General features: G+C 40.3%; 1 protein-coding gene across 2 annotated transcripts in view; it reads right to left on the bottom strand.

Moving 5' to 3' along the window:
- mvda (mevalonate (diphospho) decarboxylase a) overlaps positions 1–22,687 on the bottom strand; it is a 48,020-nt gene that overhangs the window by 20,963 nt on the left and 4,370 nt on the right. For both annotated transcript variants that reach the window (XM_060838030.1, XM_060838031.1), the window contains exons 3-8: positions 14,357–14,471; positions 9,656–9,802; positions 8,645–8,844; positions 6,699–6,773; positions 5,762–5,977; positions 3,792–3,907 (exon numbers count right to left, since the gene is read on the bottom strand). In XM_060838030.1, coding sequence (XP_060694013.1) covers positions 3,792–3,907; positions 5,762–5,977; positions 6,699–6,773; positions 8,645–8,844; positions 9,656–9,802; positions 14,357–14,471 — 869 coding nt within the window. The remainder of the gene's footprint in view (positions 1–3,791; positions 3,908–5,761; positions 5,978–6,698; positions 6,774–8,644; positions 8,845–9,655; positions 9,803–14,356; positions 14,472–22,687) is intronic.

Below are 22,687 nucleotides of genomic sequence, written 5' to 3'. Positions count from 1 at the left end.
TGTGTACTCCAAAGTGCAGCATTCCAGTGCAGATGCATACTGCAAGGAGAGCGGTCAATGAAGCATGCTCTGAAATGCCAGTGACTATTGTCTGAGATGATTAACTATTGTCTAAACGCAAGTGTCTAGCTGGAGTGGTCATATATGTGTTTGTACTTTTGCATTAGGAACTGCCATTGTCTGTTTTATATTCAGCAAGTGAAAAATGAGAAGACACCATATAAATTTCTTTAAATTAGATAATAATGACATGTTAATGGGCCTCTCACTGCTCACCATTAAGATTCTTGTCTTGCTGATCAAAACTTGGTTAGAAATTTGGACCCTTCTCCAATCTAATCCTATTTTTCCAACTAACTTGCCAACACCCCCACTGTTCCAGACGGGAAGATTTCACCCTTTAACTTGGTTTCTCTCGTCTGGTTTTCTTTTGTTCATTTTTCCAGCAGCCACAGCCTCATGTGATGTATTGCCTTATTAAATGCCATTTCCTCAGAATCCCTACAAGCAATACATGGGAAATCCACTGATTACTAATAGTCTTGCACATATTGAGTGATTTCCCTAATGTTGCAATTAAGACCCACAGCAACTTACGCATTGCACTTTGCTGAACTAATAGAAGAGGATGCAATTTTCGGTCATTATCTATTGCTATTACATTAAATTTACAACCTTGACATCCTTACTGGAATTTTACTGCTGAATGCCAAGAATTTATTATTTACTATAACGTAATAAATACTTTGTACACAAAAGGTGACTGAGTCATGCTTAGTGGACAGCTTCCAAATTGTTCATCTGGAATGTTGAGAGAGAAAGCCACCTGGATATTCGAAACCTGACGAGCATTCATTTCCAGATGAACACACGAAAGGGCGAGACTGGGGGTCAGCCAGGAGGGAGCAGTGAGGGGGAGGCCGGGAGCGAAACAGACAGACATAGGGTCATACAGCATGGAAACAAACAGATCCTTTAGTCCCACTCATCCACATTGACCAGATATCCTAATCTGACATAATCCCATTTGCCAGCACATCCTTCCTATTCATATGCTCACCCGGATGCCTTTTAATTGTTGTAATTGTGCCAGCCTCCTCCACTTCCTTTGGCAGCACATTCTATACAAGCACCACCCTGTATGCAAAAAGGTGTCCTAAGGTCCCTTTTAAATCTTTCCCCTCTCACCCTAAACCTATGCCCTCTAGTTTTGGATTCCCCCACCCCAGGGAAAAGCTAATCATCCTATCCATGTCCCTCAGGATTTTTAAAACATCTCCAAGGTCACTGCTCAGCCTCCAATGCTCTAAGGAAAACAGCCCCACCCTAATCATCCTCTCCCTATAGCTCAAATCCTCCAACCCCCAGCAACATCCTTGTAAATCTTTTCTCAACTTTTTCAAGTTTCACAACAACCTTCCTAAAGCATGGACAGCAGAATTGAAATCCTACAGTCAACCTACACATTACAGAATGCTGCAGTATGACCCCATCTGTTCACTGCCTCCATGTCAGATGGCTCGTCAACCATCATTGTAAATCTTTTCTGAAAGTTTAACAACCACCTTCCTGTGAAAGGTCAACCCAAACTGACAATCATGATGTCCTAAACTCCTATATGCAGTGTTCTGATCAATGAAAAACAAAGTGTGCTAAATGCCTTCTTCAGTATATAAACGAAGAAAAGCAGTGGATCTAGCACCGATCCTTCTGGCACACCACTGGTCATAGGCCTCCAGTCTGAAAAACAACATTCTATTAGGGGCGGCACGGTGGCACAGTGGTTAGCACTGCTGCCTCACAGCACCAGAGACCCGGGTTCAATTCCCGCCTCAGGCGACTGACTGTGTGGAGTTTGCACGTTCTCCCTGTGTCTGCGTGGGTTTCCTCCGGGTGCTCCGGTTTCCTCCCACAGTCCAAAGATGTGCGGGTCAGGTGAATTGCCCATAGTGTTACGTAAGGGGTATATGTAGGGGTATGGGTGGGTTGCGCTTCGGCGGGTCGGTGTGGACTTGTTGGGCCGAAGGGCCTGTTTCCACACTAAGTAATCTAATCTAATCACTACCCTTTTGCATCCAATTGGTTAGCTCCCCAATCCCATGTGATCTAACCAGTCTACCATGTGGAAGTTTGTCAAATGCTTTGCTAAAGTCTACCATTCTGCCTTCAATGTTTTTTGTCACCTCTTCAAAAAAACTGCATCAAGTGAGTGAGACACTATTTCCCCCACACAAAACCATCAACGTAAAAACATTCCATCTCTCCACTACTGGCAAACAGTGGCAACAATATGCAACACTTTACAACATCAAATTAACAAGGTACATTCAACAGAACCTACAAAACCTGTGACCACTGACACATTGAAGGACAAAGGCATCCGAAACAAGGGGAAACAGCTGCTCTAAGGCTATATCATTCTGACTTGGAAATAGATCACTGCTCTTCACTGGAGTTTAAAATATGGGACTCCCCACAAAGGACATGGAACAGACCTACATCAAATCCGTGTGGCATTAAGGACAATTAAGGATGGGTCACAAACATTTGCCTTCTAGATGTCACACACTAAAGAATAAACAGAATGGAAGTAAAGGGCCTAGCATTCAAGTGAATAGCAGATACACCCTCCTACTGTTAGACAAATAAGCATGTGTTCAGCCCTCTTTTCCAACCTAGAGCTACATACACAAGACCCTGGTCCCTAGAACACCTCTGCAGTTTTCTTTCATTGGTGAGCTTTATCACATTTAATTTTTATCTCCACTTTCTAACAACCCTCCAATTGCATTTGCCATTCCTGGTACTGTACCCTGACATTTGTCTTCCCACATTACTTGCATTAACATTACTGATTTAAATTCCTATACTACAACAACAAATGAACAGACACTGCAAGCATCGCCAGACAGGAATGTTCCCTCCAGTCAGGGAACACTTCAGCGGTCAAGAATATTCAGCTTCGGATCTTCAGGTAAGCAGCTTCCAAGGAAGCCTTCAAAATACATAACACAGAATTTTTGAGCAGAAACTGATAGCCAAGTTCCATACCCATTAGGGTGGCCTCAACGGTGACCATTGGCTCATGTCACGCTACATGTAGCCCCACCATTTTGTTCTGTATGTAAAAATCTTCCTTACTGTTCTGTTTTGATATCATCAACTTTATGACTTGTTATTACCTCTCTATCTTAATTAGTTTGTACAGTTTTGGATGTCTTGTTCCTTTGGTTAGACCCTCATCATGCGACTCTGATACCCATTATAGTATTCTGGCCATTTGGTTCACCTCTAGCATCATCTTTCTTTTTGAAGTTTTGTAACAATTTCTCTGCCTTAAGTAATCGGTTCATCGGTCATCCCTTCACTTGCTATTCAGCTGTTGACACTTTACTCATACCAGTTGACACCTTCGATCACACGCAGAGACTTGTTATTCAGTCTGTTGACACTCCACTCATAATATTTGTACTTATCTGTTGACACTCTTAACTACCTGGAATTATCTTGCTATTATATCTCCGCCTATATAGTCTGTGCCTATGCACTTCCCTCCACTTCACCTTATGAAGCAGCAACATTCCGAAAGCTTGTAATTTCAAATAAACCTGTTGGATTATAACCCGGTATCAAGTGATTTCTGAATTTGTCCACCTCAGTTCAATATCAGCATTTCTCTCATCAAAAATCAAAGTGACATGGCTGTTTCTCTCTACTGATTGAGGACAACAAAAGTTGCAAATTGAACAAATTTCAACAGGTTATAATAGAAAAAAAATTGTAGGACTCACTGTTCACCATTTTCTTCAGGAGGGAAGTAATGTTTCACAACTTCCACAAACTCATCCACATGCTGCTCCCGTACGTAAATGACTGCATTAGGACCTGCATCAAATGTGTATGCTACCTAATGTAAACAAAAATTGCATCAAAAAGCAATACCAGCCCAATTTACAGATTATCTGCACATATTTTCAGTACATTCTTAATTATTAGCCATATCACAACATAGGTTATATTCCATCCTTCAGTTTCCACTGTATCATGGAGCTCATATCAATTCTGCTCAGGAACTGAAGGGTAAATTAGTAGGCAGAAGTTGTTCATAAGCAGTGAGCAATTACTGTAGATTGTGACGTATTAGTTGACCCAACATACAAGATGAGCTCATTTTGTCAGTGATAAAATGCATGTTTAGATCTATATTTCCCTTAAAATTTCAGTTAATAAATGCAGGCTTAGAGCTACGCTCAAATTAGGAATTGGCCCAAAATCTTCAGTTCAGCTGCATATTCACCTTAGAAATAAACAAACAGGATTAAGGGGGTAATATGACTACAATTCAATGAAGATAGGTGGGACTTTAAGGTAACAACACAGCATGCTGTGCATGATGAACAGAACTGGGGTCCTCCTGCAGCAGCACCAATGCTACACATTTTTACTCAACACAAAAGTGGACCACCAATCTTAGAAAGCATGTTTCGAAGCTTCAAACTTTGACCTGTATGTGATGATCTACAATAACTTAATGTCACAACTGAATGGAAATGTTCTAATAGATTTCTAATAGATAAATTAATTATGCATAACAAAACAAATACCCAACACACTGGAATGTATACAAACTTGGATTGTCAGTTCAATTACTGAGAGTAATATTTTTAGCTGCCAGAACAAACAATTCTTTTGATATTTTAATGGTTAAATTTTTGAAGAAGTTGCTTTGTTTAAATTTTGCTACCGTTAAATAAAGTAATGCAATACCAAAAACAGGAGCTGAATTTATATAAGTTACCATAAATTTCTTTGCTGCCAGTCCCAGTAATGGCAACCATAAATCTATTGTTGATTTTCGGAAAACCCATCTGGTTCAATAATGCTCTTTTTATGGGAGGAAATCTGCTGTCTGTTCTTAATTGGGTATATATGTGCCTCTAGATCCCAGCAATTTATTGTCTTTTAACTGCCCTGTGAAAGGCTGACTATGCCACTCAGTTCAAGGGCAATTAGGATTGGGTAACAAAAGCTGGCCTTGCCAGCAAAGCCCACTTTGTTGTAATCACTGACCTTCATCCCTGGTCCAAAACAAATTATCCCACTTCTCTCCCTCACTTTTTTCCCTTATCCCACACTCCTTAAAAACTACTGGCTGAAATTTTCCCATATTTTGGCTAAGGATCAATTTCAGGGAGTTTTATGAAGGGTTTCCCACTGTGAGCCCTGGTGACCTTTCTCATGCAATTTTTCACTGATCACCTCAGTAATTATGCATCCAGCCTCAACAAGGCTACTCTTGCTCTGACAAGTCAGCAAAGGAAGTGGTCACTGACGCCAGGACCTTCCAGCATTCATACTGCAAAAGCCATGATTATACTCCAGCTACAGACCACTTTAAAAGCTGCAAGTCAAGAATTGCCCTACGTAGTGTTGCTACACAAATCCAAAAGTACAAAGCCGAGAAAGGGAAGTTAGCACCTTAATTCGCTAACGTGGAACTGGAGGACTTAGTGGATGGAGTGGAGGAGAGGAAGGCTGTTCTCTTTCTCCAGTACTAAGAAAGACAATCATGTACCAGATGCTGTAATGGCAGCAAACTGGTCAGAAATTACTGAGTTGGAAACAAGGTATTTCTATCATTATTCCAGAAAAAGTTCATGTATCACTTTTAGCTTGGGAAATTACTGGAAATTTGAATAGCTGTATATACATCTTTTAAAGTGAACACAATGTTTGGTATAGATAACAGTAAAGATCTTACCCGTGTCTCCCCAAAATGGGTGTTGTATCTGTGTACCAGGTTAATGATGCGTTTGGAAATATCATTAAGATAGATGATTGGAGGGAAGGTGTCAAGACATGTTGCATGAAACTGATTACTGTCCTTCATTGTTAGCTGTCCAAAGGTTTCAAAATCTTGCCGTTTGATTGCATCAATCATTTCTTTCATTCGTTCTGGAACAATTTCAGTCCGATACTGGAAACATAAAATGCATATTCCCATTCTGGTATGAAATGGTTTCCTGGAGTTAACTTCTCATTCACTCATCTTTTTTCACATTACCTTCTTCCAAAGAGGAAATAAGAACATTTTAACCGTGTTCTGTAAGCCCCACTGCCAACAATGATCTTCAAAATTAATCATAATATTATTTTAAGGAACTTTTACTTTCATTAATTACAGATGCAGCAGAACAAAGCAACTAATTTCAACCTAAGGAACCAATGGAACCAGAACAAAGGCTTGAAAACAATCTCTATCTGAAAGGCCCAAGGTTTTAATTAATGTTGACCAGGTGAAATGAAACTCCATTGTTAATGAAGTACCATTTTTATGACTATAATAACTAAAACCAGCAGTCAGCGGTTCCTATTCAGTATTCTGACTCTTGAACGTGTGTCGTGTTTGGGGCTCTTTTAAAATGGTCTGTTCTTAAACAAAGTAATTCTCATCAAGTCTCCTTTAACTTATTTTCTTCAATACAGGGGGCTGTAAGGCCTTGGAATGCCGGAGGCCGAGAAATTGAAGAAAATTGGGAAATAAACCACATGGAAACATGGTGCACATATGTGGTTATGACTGCAATTTGTATGGAAGAGTAGAACTGACATGGGCTGATGGAGAAGAATAGACTTCTTTGTTGCAATTCTAAGTTTTTCAAAAGCTTGCTAATACTTCAAATGAAAAAATTTCATACTTTCAGCAATGGACTGGTCTTGACACTGGTTTGCATCCCAGCAGTGCTACCAATTGGCTTCTGCTCCGCACTGACCTAGAAAAGAAGCAGTAGTTAGTTGAACTTCTGGATTTGTCATTTACCACAAGAGAAACACCTTAAAACAAACCATTTAGCACAAGTTAGAATCCAAAGATTTTAGTCTAACATAGGTTGGTCAGAGTGTGACATCATGGGACTACTTTTTTTAAACCTGCAGTTTAGTATAATCAGGATTTCCACTAAAAAATTATAATGAAGACAAAGAAAGTAAGTGCATGTAAAGTAATAGCTACACAACAGTTCTTTTAATGTATAGATTTAGGGTGATCTTTACGTGTTAAGATGTCTTACCACACAAAAAGACTCTCAAGAGTAACAACATTTCTATTTCAGCAATGAAACGACTAATGTGCTGATGACACTGACAGCCACAAAACAGAAATACATACCTATTGATATAGTAGCTACTTAGGGCCAAACTTAGACTGTTGAGAGAGAGGAAAAATGAGGCAAATTGTAAAGTGCAAAAACTCTAAAAGGTTTCAGCGCCAAGATAATTTGAGTTGCTGATTGAAATAGTTGCTTTTCATATTTCATTAATTCTGTAAATAAAAATCACCATATATCATATTAAACTATAATTAATTGAGTAGATGTCTGAAAAGTAGGCCTTAAGAAACTGTTGAGTTAGCTGATATTTTGGGGTTGCTTTCCAATATCCAGGAACAGTAATGATTTTAATGTGGCATGTTGATCAAATTAAAGCAAAGTTTATAGAATTGAGCTGATGAGTGTGGAACAGCATTTCTACTGATTCAAGGAAATAACCATTACTTATTCATGTCAATCTTAGCATAATACAACACTCTAAATAATATGCCACATTTAGCCGTCCTTTGCTAATGAAGTAATACATAGAAGCAGCTTTCTCGTTCCTTTATCCCCCTCAAGATACGATCAGTAGTACTGTACCTTTTCTATCCAGAGTTGAAGGTTTACAGCCAATTATTATAATGCTTTCTTGTAGCATACATTGTGAAACAATTAATTGCATATTATAACAAAATGCTAATTCTATATTATTTTTACTTATTACAAAATAGCCAACACTGTTTGCTCAACCTCCAACTTTTTCGCAAGAGTTATTGCATGCTATGAAAAGTGTAACCAGTGAAGCCTGTAACACAAATGTTTTAGTCATCACCACTTATAACCCACCCATCCATGATAAACAGCATCACTCACATATTTTATTACTCTCATTATTGTTTTTTTCTTCATCACTCCTAATGGTCATTTAATCATCTTTTCTCAGACTAAATCATGGATCAATACTTATTACCTCCCAGCCCCTTCTTTTCAACTCTGTTTCTAATGAGTTGTTCATCTCTTAAGTTGGGCAAAACCTCATCGATTGTAAGCATAACACTATCTTCCTTGCTTCACACATGATGTCTGATCTACTGAGTTGTCCTCGTATTCCCTGTTTTAATTTCAATGACTTTTATGTTCATTACAAACATGTTGGATGAAAAGTTTTACTTTTTGTAGAATACACAATTCCTCATAGCATACTCAACGTGGTCTGTAAATTTAATTAACAAGTTGCAAAGTGAGAAAAGAATGTACATAAACACATATGCAGTCTCTTGTACGGTCAGGGCCAAGAGTAGTTCCTTTCAAAGAGTTTATTTTAAGGACTCAAAATTTGTTGTAATGTAAACAATGTTGTGACTTACCTGGCAGTTAGTTTTCTGTGGTTTGCAAGCTCCAAATACAGAAATCAGTTGGCTATAATATGTTGTACTGTTTTAAATAAATTAACCCATTGAATCCCTGAAGAGCTACTGATTATTAGGCCATTGTCATTATCATGACAGGACTGAATCTTGAGAATGGATCTGCTCATGTTGCCATGGACTCACCACTAATATAAGGACTCGAAGCTCTGACCAATGAGTTTCCGGCTCAATTTGCTGGGCAATACTATCGCTTCCATCTTCTTTTACTCCCATCATCCATTGCACAAAGCCTCCATACATGCTTCTGCAGGCACTTCCTGACCCTTGGCGAGCAATCTCAGACAGCTCTCCTTCCAAACCATGCAGCTTGGCAAGTGCATAGACTGCAAAAAGGAACATCAGTTAGTTAAAACACAAAAACATAGGAAATGAGACTTACATTTCATAATGACTAGACGTCTCAAAGCATATTACAGCTAATAATCACTTTTGAAGTAGTCACTGTTGTAATGTTGGAGAGGTGGCAGCCAGTCTGTGTATAGTTAGTACCCACAATGAGCAAAAATACAATGCCAAATAATACATTTAAATGAATGGTTATTAGCCAAAACACCTAAAAAAACTGCTTTTCTTCACTAGTCTCATGGGAACTTTCACATCCACCTGAAAAGTCAGACAGAGCCTCTGTTTAACATATCATCTGCACCTCTAACAGTGCAACACTTCAATACTCAGGTGTCTCAGGTTTGATTTTTGTGCTTAGGTCCTGAAGTTGTAACGGTGGTCACTGGACCCAGAACTTTAACTCAGATTTCTTTCTAGATGCTGTCAGATCTGCTGAGATTTTTGAACAATTTGTTTTGTGCCTGGAACACAATGACGTTTTCGTGCAGTACTGCCAGAATGCTGCACTGTTGGAGGTGCTGTAGCATCTCGAATTCAAAGGATTAAAAAAAAAACAAAACAAAATTCAAACCATCATCCAGTTAATTATCAGAGCTTGGATCACTGCCAACTACAACTGAGGCTACAAAGACATAACTAACGCCCAAGGTCTAATTTCTGGTCAGCTTCAGGCCTCTGTACCTTCATACAATTCTACGATTTTCCCTGTTTCAACCCAATTTAGTTCTCACCTCATTTTGTATAGTGTGCATGCTTTAAAGCTCTAGGTCCATCGATCATGTTGCTTACCCAGACAAGCATAACCAGCTGCAGAGGATGCCAGGCCTGCTGCTGTAGGGAAGTTATTTACAGAGCAGATGTGAACTTTATGGTGGAGCGATAATGTGTTAGAATTTCCATCACCGCTGGTTCTTCTTTTTCTTGCTAGACGGCGGACTGGGAGAGAAAATTTTAATTTCCTGAGTATTTGCAAATTAAGTATTTATGTAATTACAGATCACACTTTAATCATTTTACAATCATACTATAAAAGGTCAGTATTTTTCAAAAGCAAATACTACCACATATAGCTTCAGCAAAGCATAGAAAAACTATTCAGTATTCTTACTGAACCCCTGCAGTTTAAATATAAACTTTCAATTGATGTTGTGTATTTTTCCTGTTTCTAAGGAAAAAATGATTGGCAAAGTGCTAAGAATATGTAACAAACATATGAATTGATGAAAACATATTTTTAAACGGAGTCTTGCCTGTTGTGTGTTTATAGAGTCAGAGTTATACAGCAGGAAACATATTCTTCAGTTCAACTCATCCATGCAGATCAAAATCCCAATCTGATATAGTCCTATTTACCAGCATTTGGCTCATATCCTTCTAAACCCTTCCTATTCATATACCCATCCAGATGCCTCTTAAATGACAATTGTACCACTTCCTCTGATAGCTCATTCCACACACACACACCACCCACTACATGAAAATGTTACCTCTCAGGTCCTTTTAAATCTTTCCACTCTCACCTTAAATCTATGCCCTCCAGTTTTATGTCCTCTACCTTGGGGAAAAAAAGACGTGTCTATGCCCCTGATGATTTTATAAACCTCTATAAGGGCACCCCTCAGCCTCCAACCATCCATGAAAAATAGCCACAGCCCATTCAGCTGCTTCCTATAGCTCCAGTCCTCGCAACATCTCGTAAGTCTTTTCTGCACCCTATCAAATTTAACATCTTTCCTAAAAAAGAGTGACCAGAACTGTACACATTAGAGGAACCTAGATTATCCGAATACCAATTATCCGAAGGAGATGTTGAGGTCCTGATAGAAACATTACATCAAAGACGTGTTTCCAAATGTGATCACATCTTTTGTTTAGTGATTAAACAGGCACCATCTCCAAATGACTGACCTCCCACCCTCTCTCTCTCTCCCCACACTTTCTCTGGAGTTCTATAGCGAGGTGTATCCTAAATCCCCCCTTCCCCAGATATCTCTCCAACATTAACCTGTACAGGGCAAAGGTGGAACCTGTCAAAACGTTGTAGTAAAAAGTTGTATGAGTGGCTGTGCATGTGTACATGCTATTTGGAGATTTACCCATAGGCAGCTGCAGCAGCAGTCTTGTTGTTGGTGTACAGTTCGGCTGCCCTGAAGAGTGGGGGGAGTGGACAGGGGTTGCGCATGTGGGGGGTGGTGTTAGACAGGGTTGGGGTGGGGGAAGGTGTTGGGTGAGGGCAGTGTTGGATCGGTTTGGAGGGTGGGGCTGGCAGGGGCAGGGTTGGATGGGTTTGGAGAGCGGGGGTGGGCAGGGGCCATGTTTGACAGGGTTGGGAGACGGGGTTGGACAGGGTTTTGGGGGCAGGGTCATTGTTGGGGCGGGGGCTTGCGTGCCTTTTGCTGGGGCATGGGCGGTGTTGGAAGGGGTTGGGGGGCAGGGTCTCGCACAACGCGTGCTGCTGCAGTCTCCTGAATGGGGAGCAGACTTTAAAAACTCCGAGCCCCACAGGAAAGGCATTTAATCGAGTAACCAATCATCTGAACGGAATAATGCCCGCCCATCTTGTTCGGATAGTCGAGGCCTAACCAATGTCTTGACAGCTGCAAGATGATATCCGAACTCCTACACTCAATGCTCTGACTAATGAAAGCAAGCATGCCAAACGCCTTCTTCACCACCCAGTGTACCTGCTACTCCACTTTCAAGGAACTATGCATCTGCACCTCTGGGTCAGTTTGTTTGTCAACATTGCCCAGGACCCTACCATTAACTGTATAAGTCCTGCCCTTATTTGCCTTACCAAAATACAACACCTCACATTTATCTAAATTAAACTCCATCTGCCACTCATTGGACCATCTGATAAGTTCCTGTTGAACTGAGCGATAACCTTCTTCACTGTCAACTACACCACCTATTTTGGTGTCATTTGCAAACTTTATATGAATGATTTGGATGTGAATATATTAACAGTGAAAAACAGTGGACCCAGCACTGATCCTCGTGACACACCATTGGTCACAGTCCGAAAAACAATTTTCCACTGCAACCTCCGTCTCCTATCTTCAAACCAATTTTGTATCCAATTGGCTAGCTCCACCTGGATTCTGAGAGCTAACTTTACTAACCAGGCAAAAGTGAGGACTGCAGGTGCTGGAAATTAGAGGCTTTTGCCCAAAATGTCGATTCTCCTGCTCCTTGGATGCTGCCTAACCTGCTGTGCTTTTCCAGCATCACACTCTCAACCCTTACTAATCAGTCTACCATACAGAAACTTGTCGAATGCTTTGCTGAAGTCCATATGGATGTCTACCACTTTGCCTTCCCATGCACAAAGACATGCTGACTATCCCTAATCAGTCCTCACCTTTCCAAATGCATGTTAATCTGGTCTCTCAGAATCCCCTCCAACAACTTACCTACCACTGACTAGGCTCATTGTTCTATAGTTCCCCGATTTTTCCTTACAGTCTTTCTTAAATAATGGCAACACATTAGCCAACCTCCAGTCTTCTGGCTCCTCACCTGTAGCTATTGATGATACAAATATCTGAGCAATGGGGCCAGTAGTCTCTTCCCCAGCTTTCCACAAAAGTTCTGGGAAACATCTGATCAGCTCCTGGAGATTTATCTACCTTTACATGCTTTAAGACCTCCAGCATCTCCTCTTCTGTAATATGGGCACTTTCCAAGACCTCATTATATATTTCCACAAGTAATTGAGCTTACATGCCCTTCTCTATAGTAAATACTGATGCAAAATATTTGTTCAGTGCTTCTATTATCTCCCCGGTTACTCTTTTGTCCTTAATGTATTTGCAGAATCTCTTAAGATTCTTCTTAACTCTGTTTGGCAAAGTTACCTCATGTTCCCTTTTTGCCCTTCTGATTTCTCTCTTCTACTCCTCTGGAAATTCACTCGATCCTGTCTATATCCGATTTTTGCCTTTTTTTCCTTGACTAGAGCCTCAATTTGTCTAGTCATCCAGCATTCCTTCCACCTACCCGCCTTGACCTTCACATTAATAGGCACGTACCAAGGATTGCCAAATTAACCCCAGGCAAAATTATAAACTGATATAAGATCTGAATGGGTTCATTTCTGCTGGGATGAAATATAAAATGAATAAGTCATCCATTTCAGTACAAATTTTGTATTATAGTTTCCGGTAACTTTAAAAATATTGTGCTCAGCTGAAAGAGTTCACTAAGTTTCACGTTTACTACCTGGAAAAAATGTTTTAAAAAACATGCATTCTTACAGCATTTTTCAATGACCAAAGGATGTCCCAAACCATTTTATAGCTATGAAGTAATGTAGGAACACAGGCGGAAAACAAATATTGCTGCATTTTCTGATTATATGTAAATCATACAGACTGTATTTTGATGAGAAATTGGGTTTGATTTGCCCACTGGACAGCCTGTCAAAAGAACTTTGCTGCCTTTGCACATGAAGGTCTGCCAAACCACAAAATAATTAGGCAGTGGTGAGCCTTAATCTGGAATCAAAACCCTAGGTCTTGACTACCAAGCTGCCAGCAGAGGCCACAGCTCCCACACCCAGCAAATTCACTAGGAAGGCCACAGTTGCTGTCAGGAAGACAGGTTCTGGAGTCCCAGGATTGTAACCCAGGCCTTGAGGTAATCAATGTGGAATGATGGAAAACGTAGGCTCATGGACAGAGGGAAGGTGTGAACAGGGGGCAGTAGATCAGCTTCTAGGATTTTAAAGGAAGGGATGCTGCAGGTAGGGAGGGTTTTAAGCTTTGAATTCCAGGTCATGAGATTTAGAAGCTGAAGGCATCCCTGCAAAATTTGGGATGAAGAGGGACAAAGTAAACCATCAGGATTCAATGAAATGGTGAGTTTATCACAATTACAGTCTGAGATATAAAGGCTTTAAAATGACAAATGTTTCATTAAACTAATTTGATGAACATTTATGGTTTATGATATGTACAGTACCCCAAGGGGAGCATATTCCAAATGTAAACACTGATGAGTGGAGTGTCAAATTCTTCCTTTGTACAGCAAGGTTTTATACTCTATTAGTCCAGTGCTTTGTCTATTATAAACGCCATCTGATAAAGACTTTAAAAATTACAATTAAAATATACAAATTCATACAACAGATTGGGGAAAAAAAAAATTGTTTAGAACATTGCTTGTGCTGATCAGAATCCATCCGTCCAACAAATGGATGGATTCTGATTCCCAGCTGTAATGGGAATACTAGAATATTTAATAATTTGATACTACAGCAGGATTCCATATGGCTCTCAGCAATAAAACATCATCCACGTCCTCCAAAGATTGCATGTTTTGACAGCTTCTTGCACTAACACACAGCTGGTTAATACCAAATCAACAAGTCTGCATTACTACACAATTAAATGAATCCCTAACATAGATCAGACTCCAACAGAACTTTTTCCACTGGTACACCGTCGTTTTCAGAAACATTACGCAGAATGTCTAACTGATACCCACTTTCGCGTAAGCACGTCTGCAGTCTTGGGTGGTTGATGTTTTCCTCTTTTCCATTTAGCCATATTCTGTCTTCCTTAAAATCCCGACTTGCAGCTACTGTAGTTGTACTCTTTAACTGAAATTACACAAAAAAAGTCATGTAACATTGGTAAAACTCAGCACTTGAATGACAGTTGGATTACATAACCAAACACACCTTTCTTAATGCAGTTAGCTTTAGGAATAATGAGTTCAATTTTTTTTTGTTCATTCATTCATGTGATGTGGCCATCACTGGCTGGGCCATCATTCATTACCATCTTTTCCAGGGCAATTAAGGTTGGGCAGTGAGCTGCCTTTTTGAAGTATTATAATCCAGTTGCTGTAGGTAGACTCAATACTTTTGAGGAGGGAATTCCAGCATTTTGACCTAGTAACACTGAAGGAACAGAACTTCCAACTCAGGACAACTTAGAGGGAAATTTGCAGGTGGTCAAGTCCCCCATGTATCTGCTGTCCTTGCCCTTCTAGACAGTAGTGTCATGGGACTGAAAGGTGCTGTTTAAGAAACTTTTGTGAATTTCTACATCACTGTTGAGCATCAGTGGGAGTGTCTGAATGTTTGCGAATATGGTACCAGTGAAGTGGGCTACTTTGTCTTATGTGTTTTTGAAGCTGCACTCAAACCAGGCAAGTGGGAAGAATTCCATTAGACCATAAAGACATAGGAGCAAAAATCAGGCCATTCAGCCCAGAGAGTCTGCTTTGCCATTCAATCATGGCTGGTAAGTTTCTCAACCCTATTCTCCTGCTTTTTCCCCCAAAACCTTGATACTCTCAGGCTTAAAAATATACTCAGTGACCTGACCTCCACAGCCTTCTGTGGAAGTGAATTCCACAAATTCACCACTCTTTGGCTAAGGAGGTTTCTCCTCATCTCCATTCTGAAAGATCTTCCCTTTAGAGTAAAGGGATGCCCTGGTCCTAATCTCTCCTACTAATGGAAACATCTTCCCAACATCCACTCTGTCCAGGCCATTCAGTATTCTGTATATTTCAATTAGATCTCCCCTCATCCTTCTAAACTCCATCGAGCATAAACCCAGCATCCTGAAATGTTCCTCATATTAAGCTGGAGCTATTCTCATGAACCTCCTCAGAAATCACTGGGCCAGTACATCCTTCCTGAGGTATGAGGACTAAAACTATGCACAATACCCCAAATGTGGTCTAATCAGAGCCTTAGAGCCTCAGAAGTACATCCTTGCTTTTGTATTCAAGTCCTCTCAAAATAAATACCATCATTGCATTTGCCTTCCTAACTACTGACCCAATTTGCAAGTTAACCTTGAGGCACCCCTGGACTAAAACTCCCAAGTCTCTTTGCACTTCAGATTTCTGAATTTTCTCCCCATTTATAAAATAGTCCATGCCTTTATTCTTCCCAAACTACATGACCTCACTTTCCCACATTGTACTCCATCTACCACTTCTTTGGACAGGTTGAGTGGACAAATCCTTCTGCAGACTCCCTGCCGCCTCAATACTACTGTCCCTCCACCTATCTTTGTACCATCTGCAAACTTAACCAGAATTCCCTCAGTTCCTTCATTTAGATCATTAACGTATAAAGTGAAAAGTCATGGTCCCAACACAGAGCCTTGCAGAACATGCTTGTCACCTGCTGCCATCCTGAGAAGGACCCTTTTATCCCCACTCTCTGCTTTCTGTCAGATAGCCAAGCTTCTATCCATGCAAACATCTTGCCTCTAACACCATGGGCCCTTATCTTCTCAGCAGCCTCTTGTGCAGCACCTTGTTAAAGGCCTTCTTGAAGTCCAGGTAGATAACATCTGTTGGCACTCCTTAGTCTAATCTGTCCATTACTACCTCAAAAGAAATCTAGATTCGTCAGGCATGACCTCCGGATGAAACCATGCTGATCTTGCCCTAGTTTACCATACACTTCCAAATATTCAGAAATCTCATCCTTCACAATGGATTTCAAGATCTTACCCATGATCAAGGTTAGGCTAATCAGTTTTCTTTTGCTTAACTCCCTTTTTAAACAGGGGTGTCATGTTAGCAATTTTCCAGTCCTCTGGAACCCTACCTGGTTCTAGCCTTTCCTGAAAGATCAACACGAATGACTCCAACGTCTCTTCAGCTAGCTCCTTTAGAACTCTGGGGTGTAGTCCATCTGGTCCAGGTGATTTATTCACCTGGAAGTCCTTCAGTTTTTCTAACACCTTCTCCTTGGTGATGGCCACCATACTCAGCCCTGCCCCATCACTCTCCAATTTTGGAATAGTAATCATGTGTTCCACTGAAGACTGACACAAAGTAATTATTCAGTTCCTCAGCCACTTAAACTCCTACTTCATGCCTTATAGATGGTGAACTGTTGGAATATTGCGTGCAATTCTGGTCTCCTTCTAATTGGAAAAATGTTGTGAAACTTGAAAGGGTTCAGAAAAGATTTACAAGGATGTTGCCAGGGTTGGAGGATTTAAGGCTACAGGGAGAGGCTGAACAGGCTGGGGCTGTTTTCCCTGGAGCGTTGGAGGCTGAGGGGTGACCTTATAGAGGTTTACAAAATTATGGGGCATGGATAGGATAAATAGACAGTCTTTTCCCTGGAGTTGGGGAGTCCAGAACTAGAGGGCGTAGGTTTAGGGTGAGAGGGGAAAGATATAAAAGAGACCTAAGGGGCAACTTTTTCACACAGACGATGGTACATGTATGGAATGAGCTGCCAGAGGATGTAGTGGACACTGGTACAATTGCAACATTTAAGAGGCATTTGAATGGGTATATGAATAGGAAGGGTTTAGAGGGATATGGGCCGGGTGCTGGCTGGTGGGATTGGGTTGGGTTGGGATATCTGGTCGGCATGGACAGGTTGGACCGAAGGGTCTGTTTCCATGCTGTACATCTCTATGACTCTATAATAGACTTTGGGGAGTCAGGAGGCGAGTTACCTGTTGTAGCATTCAAGCCTCTGACCCACTCTTATAGACATGGTATTTATAAGGTTGGTCCAGTTCAGTTTCTGGTCAATAATAATCTGATGATGTGGATAGTGGGGGAATTCAGTGATGACAACTTTGATGGCTAGATTTTCTCTTGTTGGAGATAGTCATAGCCTGGTGTTTGTGTTCCTTGCAAATGTTACTCGTAACTTTTCATTCTAAGCTTGGATATCGTCCAGGTCCTGCTGCATTTAGCTATGGACTGCTTCAGTACATAAAAGGTGTTGCAAACAGCACTGAACACTGTACAATCAGCAGTGTTCCAGAATGTTGTCAGGGCACACATCTTTGCAGTCTCCAGGGTATTCAGCTATTTCTTGACATCACAAGGAATGAATCGATGTGGTTGAAGACTGGCAGTTGTAATACTGGGTATCTCTCAGAGGAGGTTCAGATGATTCATATAGGAATTCATCACCATTAACATTTTCTCTCACAAGGTTCAGTGTCTTTGAAATTCCCTTGCTCAAAAGGATGTACATACAGAAGCTTTAACCTTGATTATCAAGGGATTGAAAGATTATCAGGGATATACAGAAATGTCAAATTTAAGTTAAATCAGATCAGCCATCATGTTATCAAATGGCAGAGCAAGGTCAAAGGCCTAAAAGGCCTATTCTTATTCCTTCTTCATAAGTCTCTAATACTGTAACTAGAAATTAGTTCAACTTACTGATCAACATCCCCTCAAAGTGTTTTATTGTTCCCATTCTTTGGTTAAAAGAAAAAGACAAGTTTATTTAATCTTGCATTCCTCAGGAAATGCCAATGTGCTTTACAGCTGATTAGGTATTTTCCAATTTTCACTCCCATGATGCAAGAAGTAGGGGAGTGGGGGAAACTGGGATGGTGGCATTGTAGCAATGTCACTGGATTGGGACTCTGAACACCTGTGTTCTGGAGATATGGATTCACATTTCTCCATGGCAATGGGCGAAATAAGAATTCAATTAAATCTGGAATTAAAAGCTAGACTAATAGCGACATATAACTAAAAGGCCCATAAGGTTAACTAATGGTCCTTAGTGAAGGAAATCTACCACACTAAAAAAAACTACAGATGTTGTAAATTAGAAACAAAAACAGAAGTCCCTAGAAAAGCTGAGCAGGTCTGGCAACATATGTGAAGAGAAATCAAAATTAACGTTTTGAGTCCAGTGACCCTTCCTCAGGATTCCCTGAAGATGGGTCGCTGGACCCAAAGCTTCGTACAAGATGCCAGATCTGCTGAACTTTTCCAGCAACTTCTGTCTGTTTTGAATCTACTACTCTTACCTGGTCTGGCCTACATGTGACATCAAATGCATAGCAATGTGGTTGACTCTTAATTGGCTTTGTCAGCCATCCCGAAAGGCAATCAGTTCATGGGCAACAAATGTTAGCTTTCCTTCCTCTGTCACATCCCATAGAATACAAAATAAAATCTAGCACAAATTTTAACAGCACCTGATAGGTTAATATGGGAGAGAGAGAGAGAAAAAAATTCAATTACAAACTCTGTCTTCACTTTTCGCCAAATAGCTATTTTCCTCTGCAGGAGTGATTTAAAAAATATGATACTTGGCTGCACGTGCCAATGCTTAAACAGAGGACAAACATTTAAATTTCTGATGATATTCTGAAACGATCACATCTGACTAGCCCAAATACCGTTCCCATTCAACCAAAGCACATTACCGCATCAACTCACTCCCAAACACCACTGACAAGATAGTGAGGGAAGTGAAATATTAAACTACCCTGCTGAGATGAAGTTTCAGCCTTTGCTAGGAAATAATCAGCCTGAGTGTAATGTTAAAAGATTAAGTGGGAATATCTATGGACATTAATGTAATAGTGCAGTTTAACTCTTTAATATCCTTGGTGAGGACGACAATCATGAAAGAACAGGGATGACCATCCATTGTATTTCACAGTTCATTTTGACAGTCATTTGCTATCACTCCCTTACTATTGGCAAGTTAAACTATCATTCAATCTTTCATTCAGAAATGCTTTCTGGCCAGAGGTATGCAGCACCTGAATTGCCTTGGGGAATCACTGAGTCAGAAAACTGTCTGCATAATGATTTCCCAGGATTAGGGCATTAGCATTTGCATTATCTCAGAGGATGATCTCATCCTGCCATTCTACCTGGGGTAACTTGTGACAGAGTAACTGCGGATTGTCTTGAGTGGCATGCTAGTATGGAGGAATGGCCAGAGTATCTGTGCGCACGTCCAAATGACCTGAATAAAGGGGATGTGTTTTCTTAGTTCAGGGCCTCACTGACTAAAGCTCACACACCTGCGAGGGGGGTGAAAAGGGGTCACCTAGCTTGTACAAACTTTAACCGTTTGCAGAGGTTGGTGTGTGTGAATTGCATCTCATGTGTGAAACCTCAGTAAAGAACCTAACACGGGAAGGAATTCAACATTACATCAAGCCATACCAACATGGCATGAAACTGCCTAATGCTGACCCTGGAGTTACAGAACAAATTCTATTAAACTATTTTTTTCATTAAAGTGACAATAGTGTATTTTTCCCATTCACATATTATTGATTTCTGCTAAGTGCTTTTTAAAATTCCAAATAAAGACAGATTTTACTCCTTCACAGAAATATGTAGAGCTCTAAGAAAGAACATCACATCATGTTAGGCATTATTTTACTTTGCATTAAATGTTTGTGTTCTTACATTCACAGGTGAGAGGCTTTAAGTAACCAAACTGAATTTCGTCACTGATGGCCCAGTAACTGGCAAATGTAGGAATATGAGAAGCATATTCTAGGGATCGTATACAGAAGAGCATTATACACCATAATAGTACAACTATTTACATAATTTATAGCTATTAAAATAAACACAGAACATGGCAGAGCGTAACTTCACTGGACCTTTCTCTCTGTCTCATGCTATCTGACATCACTGATGATGCAGTCTAGCCAGTTGAATGTAGCTGTCAACCTTACAATACTACAGCTCTTCCCCAATCCACCCTACCCACAACTGTTAATGTTGGGAAGTATTTACATTTCCACCCTACTCCAATATTTCACCTTTCATCAAATGTGTCAATCACCAGTGTCCTCAGCTCATTATGAGGAAGTCAGAGGCATGTTTTCCACTATCACCTCTTTGAAAAGCAAACATATCAATGGAGTGGGATGTCAACAGCTATTACCTGGATTGAGACACTTACCATGACCTGAACACCAGGATTGATTCAAGAGACAAAGCTCCAGACCCAAAACACTACAACTCCCATGTCGATGAAGACACTGAACTGGAATTCTCATTCTCTTTTTCTGTTTTGGATGCTGGGGAAGGTCAAAACACCAGCTTGAGGGAATGAACCAAGTTCAACTGCTATAAAAGGACTTCACAGCTGTACCATCTGCAACTACTATGATAGCAAAAGAATTATTCAACACCCTATCCAAGGATGAATCTGGTAGACAAAGTAGGACAAGGAACATCAAAAGCAGCTGTAAGGGAGAAGAAAGGAAACTGTTCCTTGGACTCCTACAGAAGGAATAATGCCAGTAGTATTATTTACTTCAACTGGAGGCTACTCTGCTGCAAACAATGAGATCTCAGGAACTTCTGCAGAAGATAAGTCTACACTGTGAACAGAATAAAGATGAAGCTTGGAGAATATTAGTCCCTCTTGGACACTGTCATCAGGATTCAGCTCTATATGAAGCTCTCAATGGTGCTCTGATTCTACATCCTTGCTAAATGTGAGTCTTTCAGGATTTGGAGACCACAATTATTTCATAACTTGCTTACAAATATTTCTTCTCAGAGTCGTTTCTAAATTATAGGATAATGAATACTTTATTGTAGAATATCAAAGATAATTACAACATGACAATTCTACTTTAAGTTAAAAGGTACAATTTGTTGAAAATCCACCCATAAAATGTGATTGATTATTCTATCAAATTGATTTGAGGAAAATTAAACCAGCATATAAGAGTCATCGAGTTGTACAACATGGAAACCGACCTTTCAATCCAACTCGTCCATGCCAACCAGATATTCCAACCCAGACTAGTCCGACCCGCCAGCACGTGGCCCATATCCCTCCAAACTCTTCCTATTCATATACTCATTCGGATTCCTTTTAAAATGCTGCAATTGTAGCAGCCTACACCATTTCCTCTGGCAGCTCATTCCATACGTGCACCACCCTCTGCATGGAAACGTTGCCCCTTAGGTCTCTTTTATATCTTTCCCCTCACCCTAAACCTATGCCCTCCACTCCTCCACCCCAGGGAAGAGACTTTATCTATTTACCTTATCCATGCCCCTCATGATTTTATAAACCTTTATAAGGTCACTCCGCACACTCTGATGCTCCAGGGAAAACAGCCCCAGCCTATTCAACCTCTCCTTATTTCTCAAATCCACCAACACTGGCAACATCCTTGTAATTCTTTTCTGAACCCTTTCAAGTTTCACAACATCCTTCTGATAGGAAGGACAGCAGAACTGCATGCAATATTCCAACAGTGGCCTCACCAACATCCTGTACAGCTGCAACATGATCTCCCAACTCCTGTACTCAATACTGACCAATAAAGGAAGCATACCTAATGCCTTCTTCACTATCCTACCTACCTGTGACTCCACTTTCAAGGAGCTATGAACCTGCACTCCAAGGTCTCTTTGTTCAGCAACACTCCCTAGGATCTTACCATTAAGTATATAAGTCCTGCTAAGATTTGCTTTCCCAAAATGCAGCACCACACATTTATCTAAATAAACTCCCATCTGCCACTTCTCAGCCCACTGACCCATCTGATCAAGATCCTGTTGTAATCTGAGGTAACCTTCTTCGCTGTCCGCGACACCTCCAATTTTGGTGTAATCTGCAAACTTACATATCTTCAGATTTTTTGTTTTGACCTTTAAGGGGAATTTACTGATAAACTTAACCCTGTCATGACTTAAGGTGACTGGCTGCAATCAAAGAAAATGTTGATCTCATTCCTTCTTTTACTGAACTATACCTCGCATCCATCCTCACTAGGATTGAGATAGTTTCTGCACCTTAAAGTTGAATTGATGACTGTTAGAGAAATTTATGCTTTGCTGATAGTAATCATTCTGAAATAACTGATAAAGCCTGCTGCTGAATCCAATTTAAATATAAATTTCTTGCCATGGCGTCTGCATACCCAAAACCATCTCGTCAATATAGAACTCCTAACAGTACATCTTGCTCTTTAGTTTTGCCTACTTCACAGACAGTTGCAATTGTGATTTTATTTTTTCTCTCTCTGGCAGATGTATGTTTTCCTTTAGTTCTTTAGCAAATAATCTAAAAAT

This window comes from Hemiscyllium ocellatum, chromosome 17 (assembly GCF_020745735.1).
Source record: "Hemiscyllium ocellatum isolate sHemOce1 chromosome 17, sHemOce1.pat.X.cur, whole genome shotgun sequence".
Lineage (NCBI taxonomy): Eukaryota > Metazoa > Chordata > Chondrichthyes > Orectolobiformes > Hemiscylliidae > Hemiscyllium > Hemiscyllium ocellatum.
Note: the sequence above shows the minus strand (reverse complement) of the source record. Positions and strands in the feature narration are given on the sequence as shown.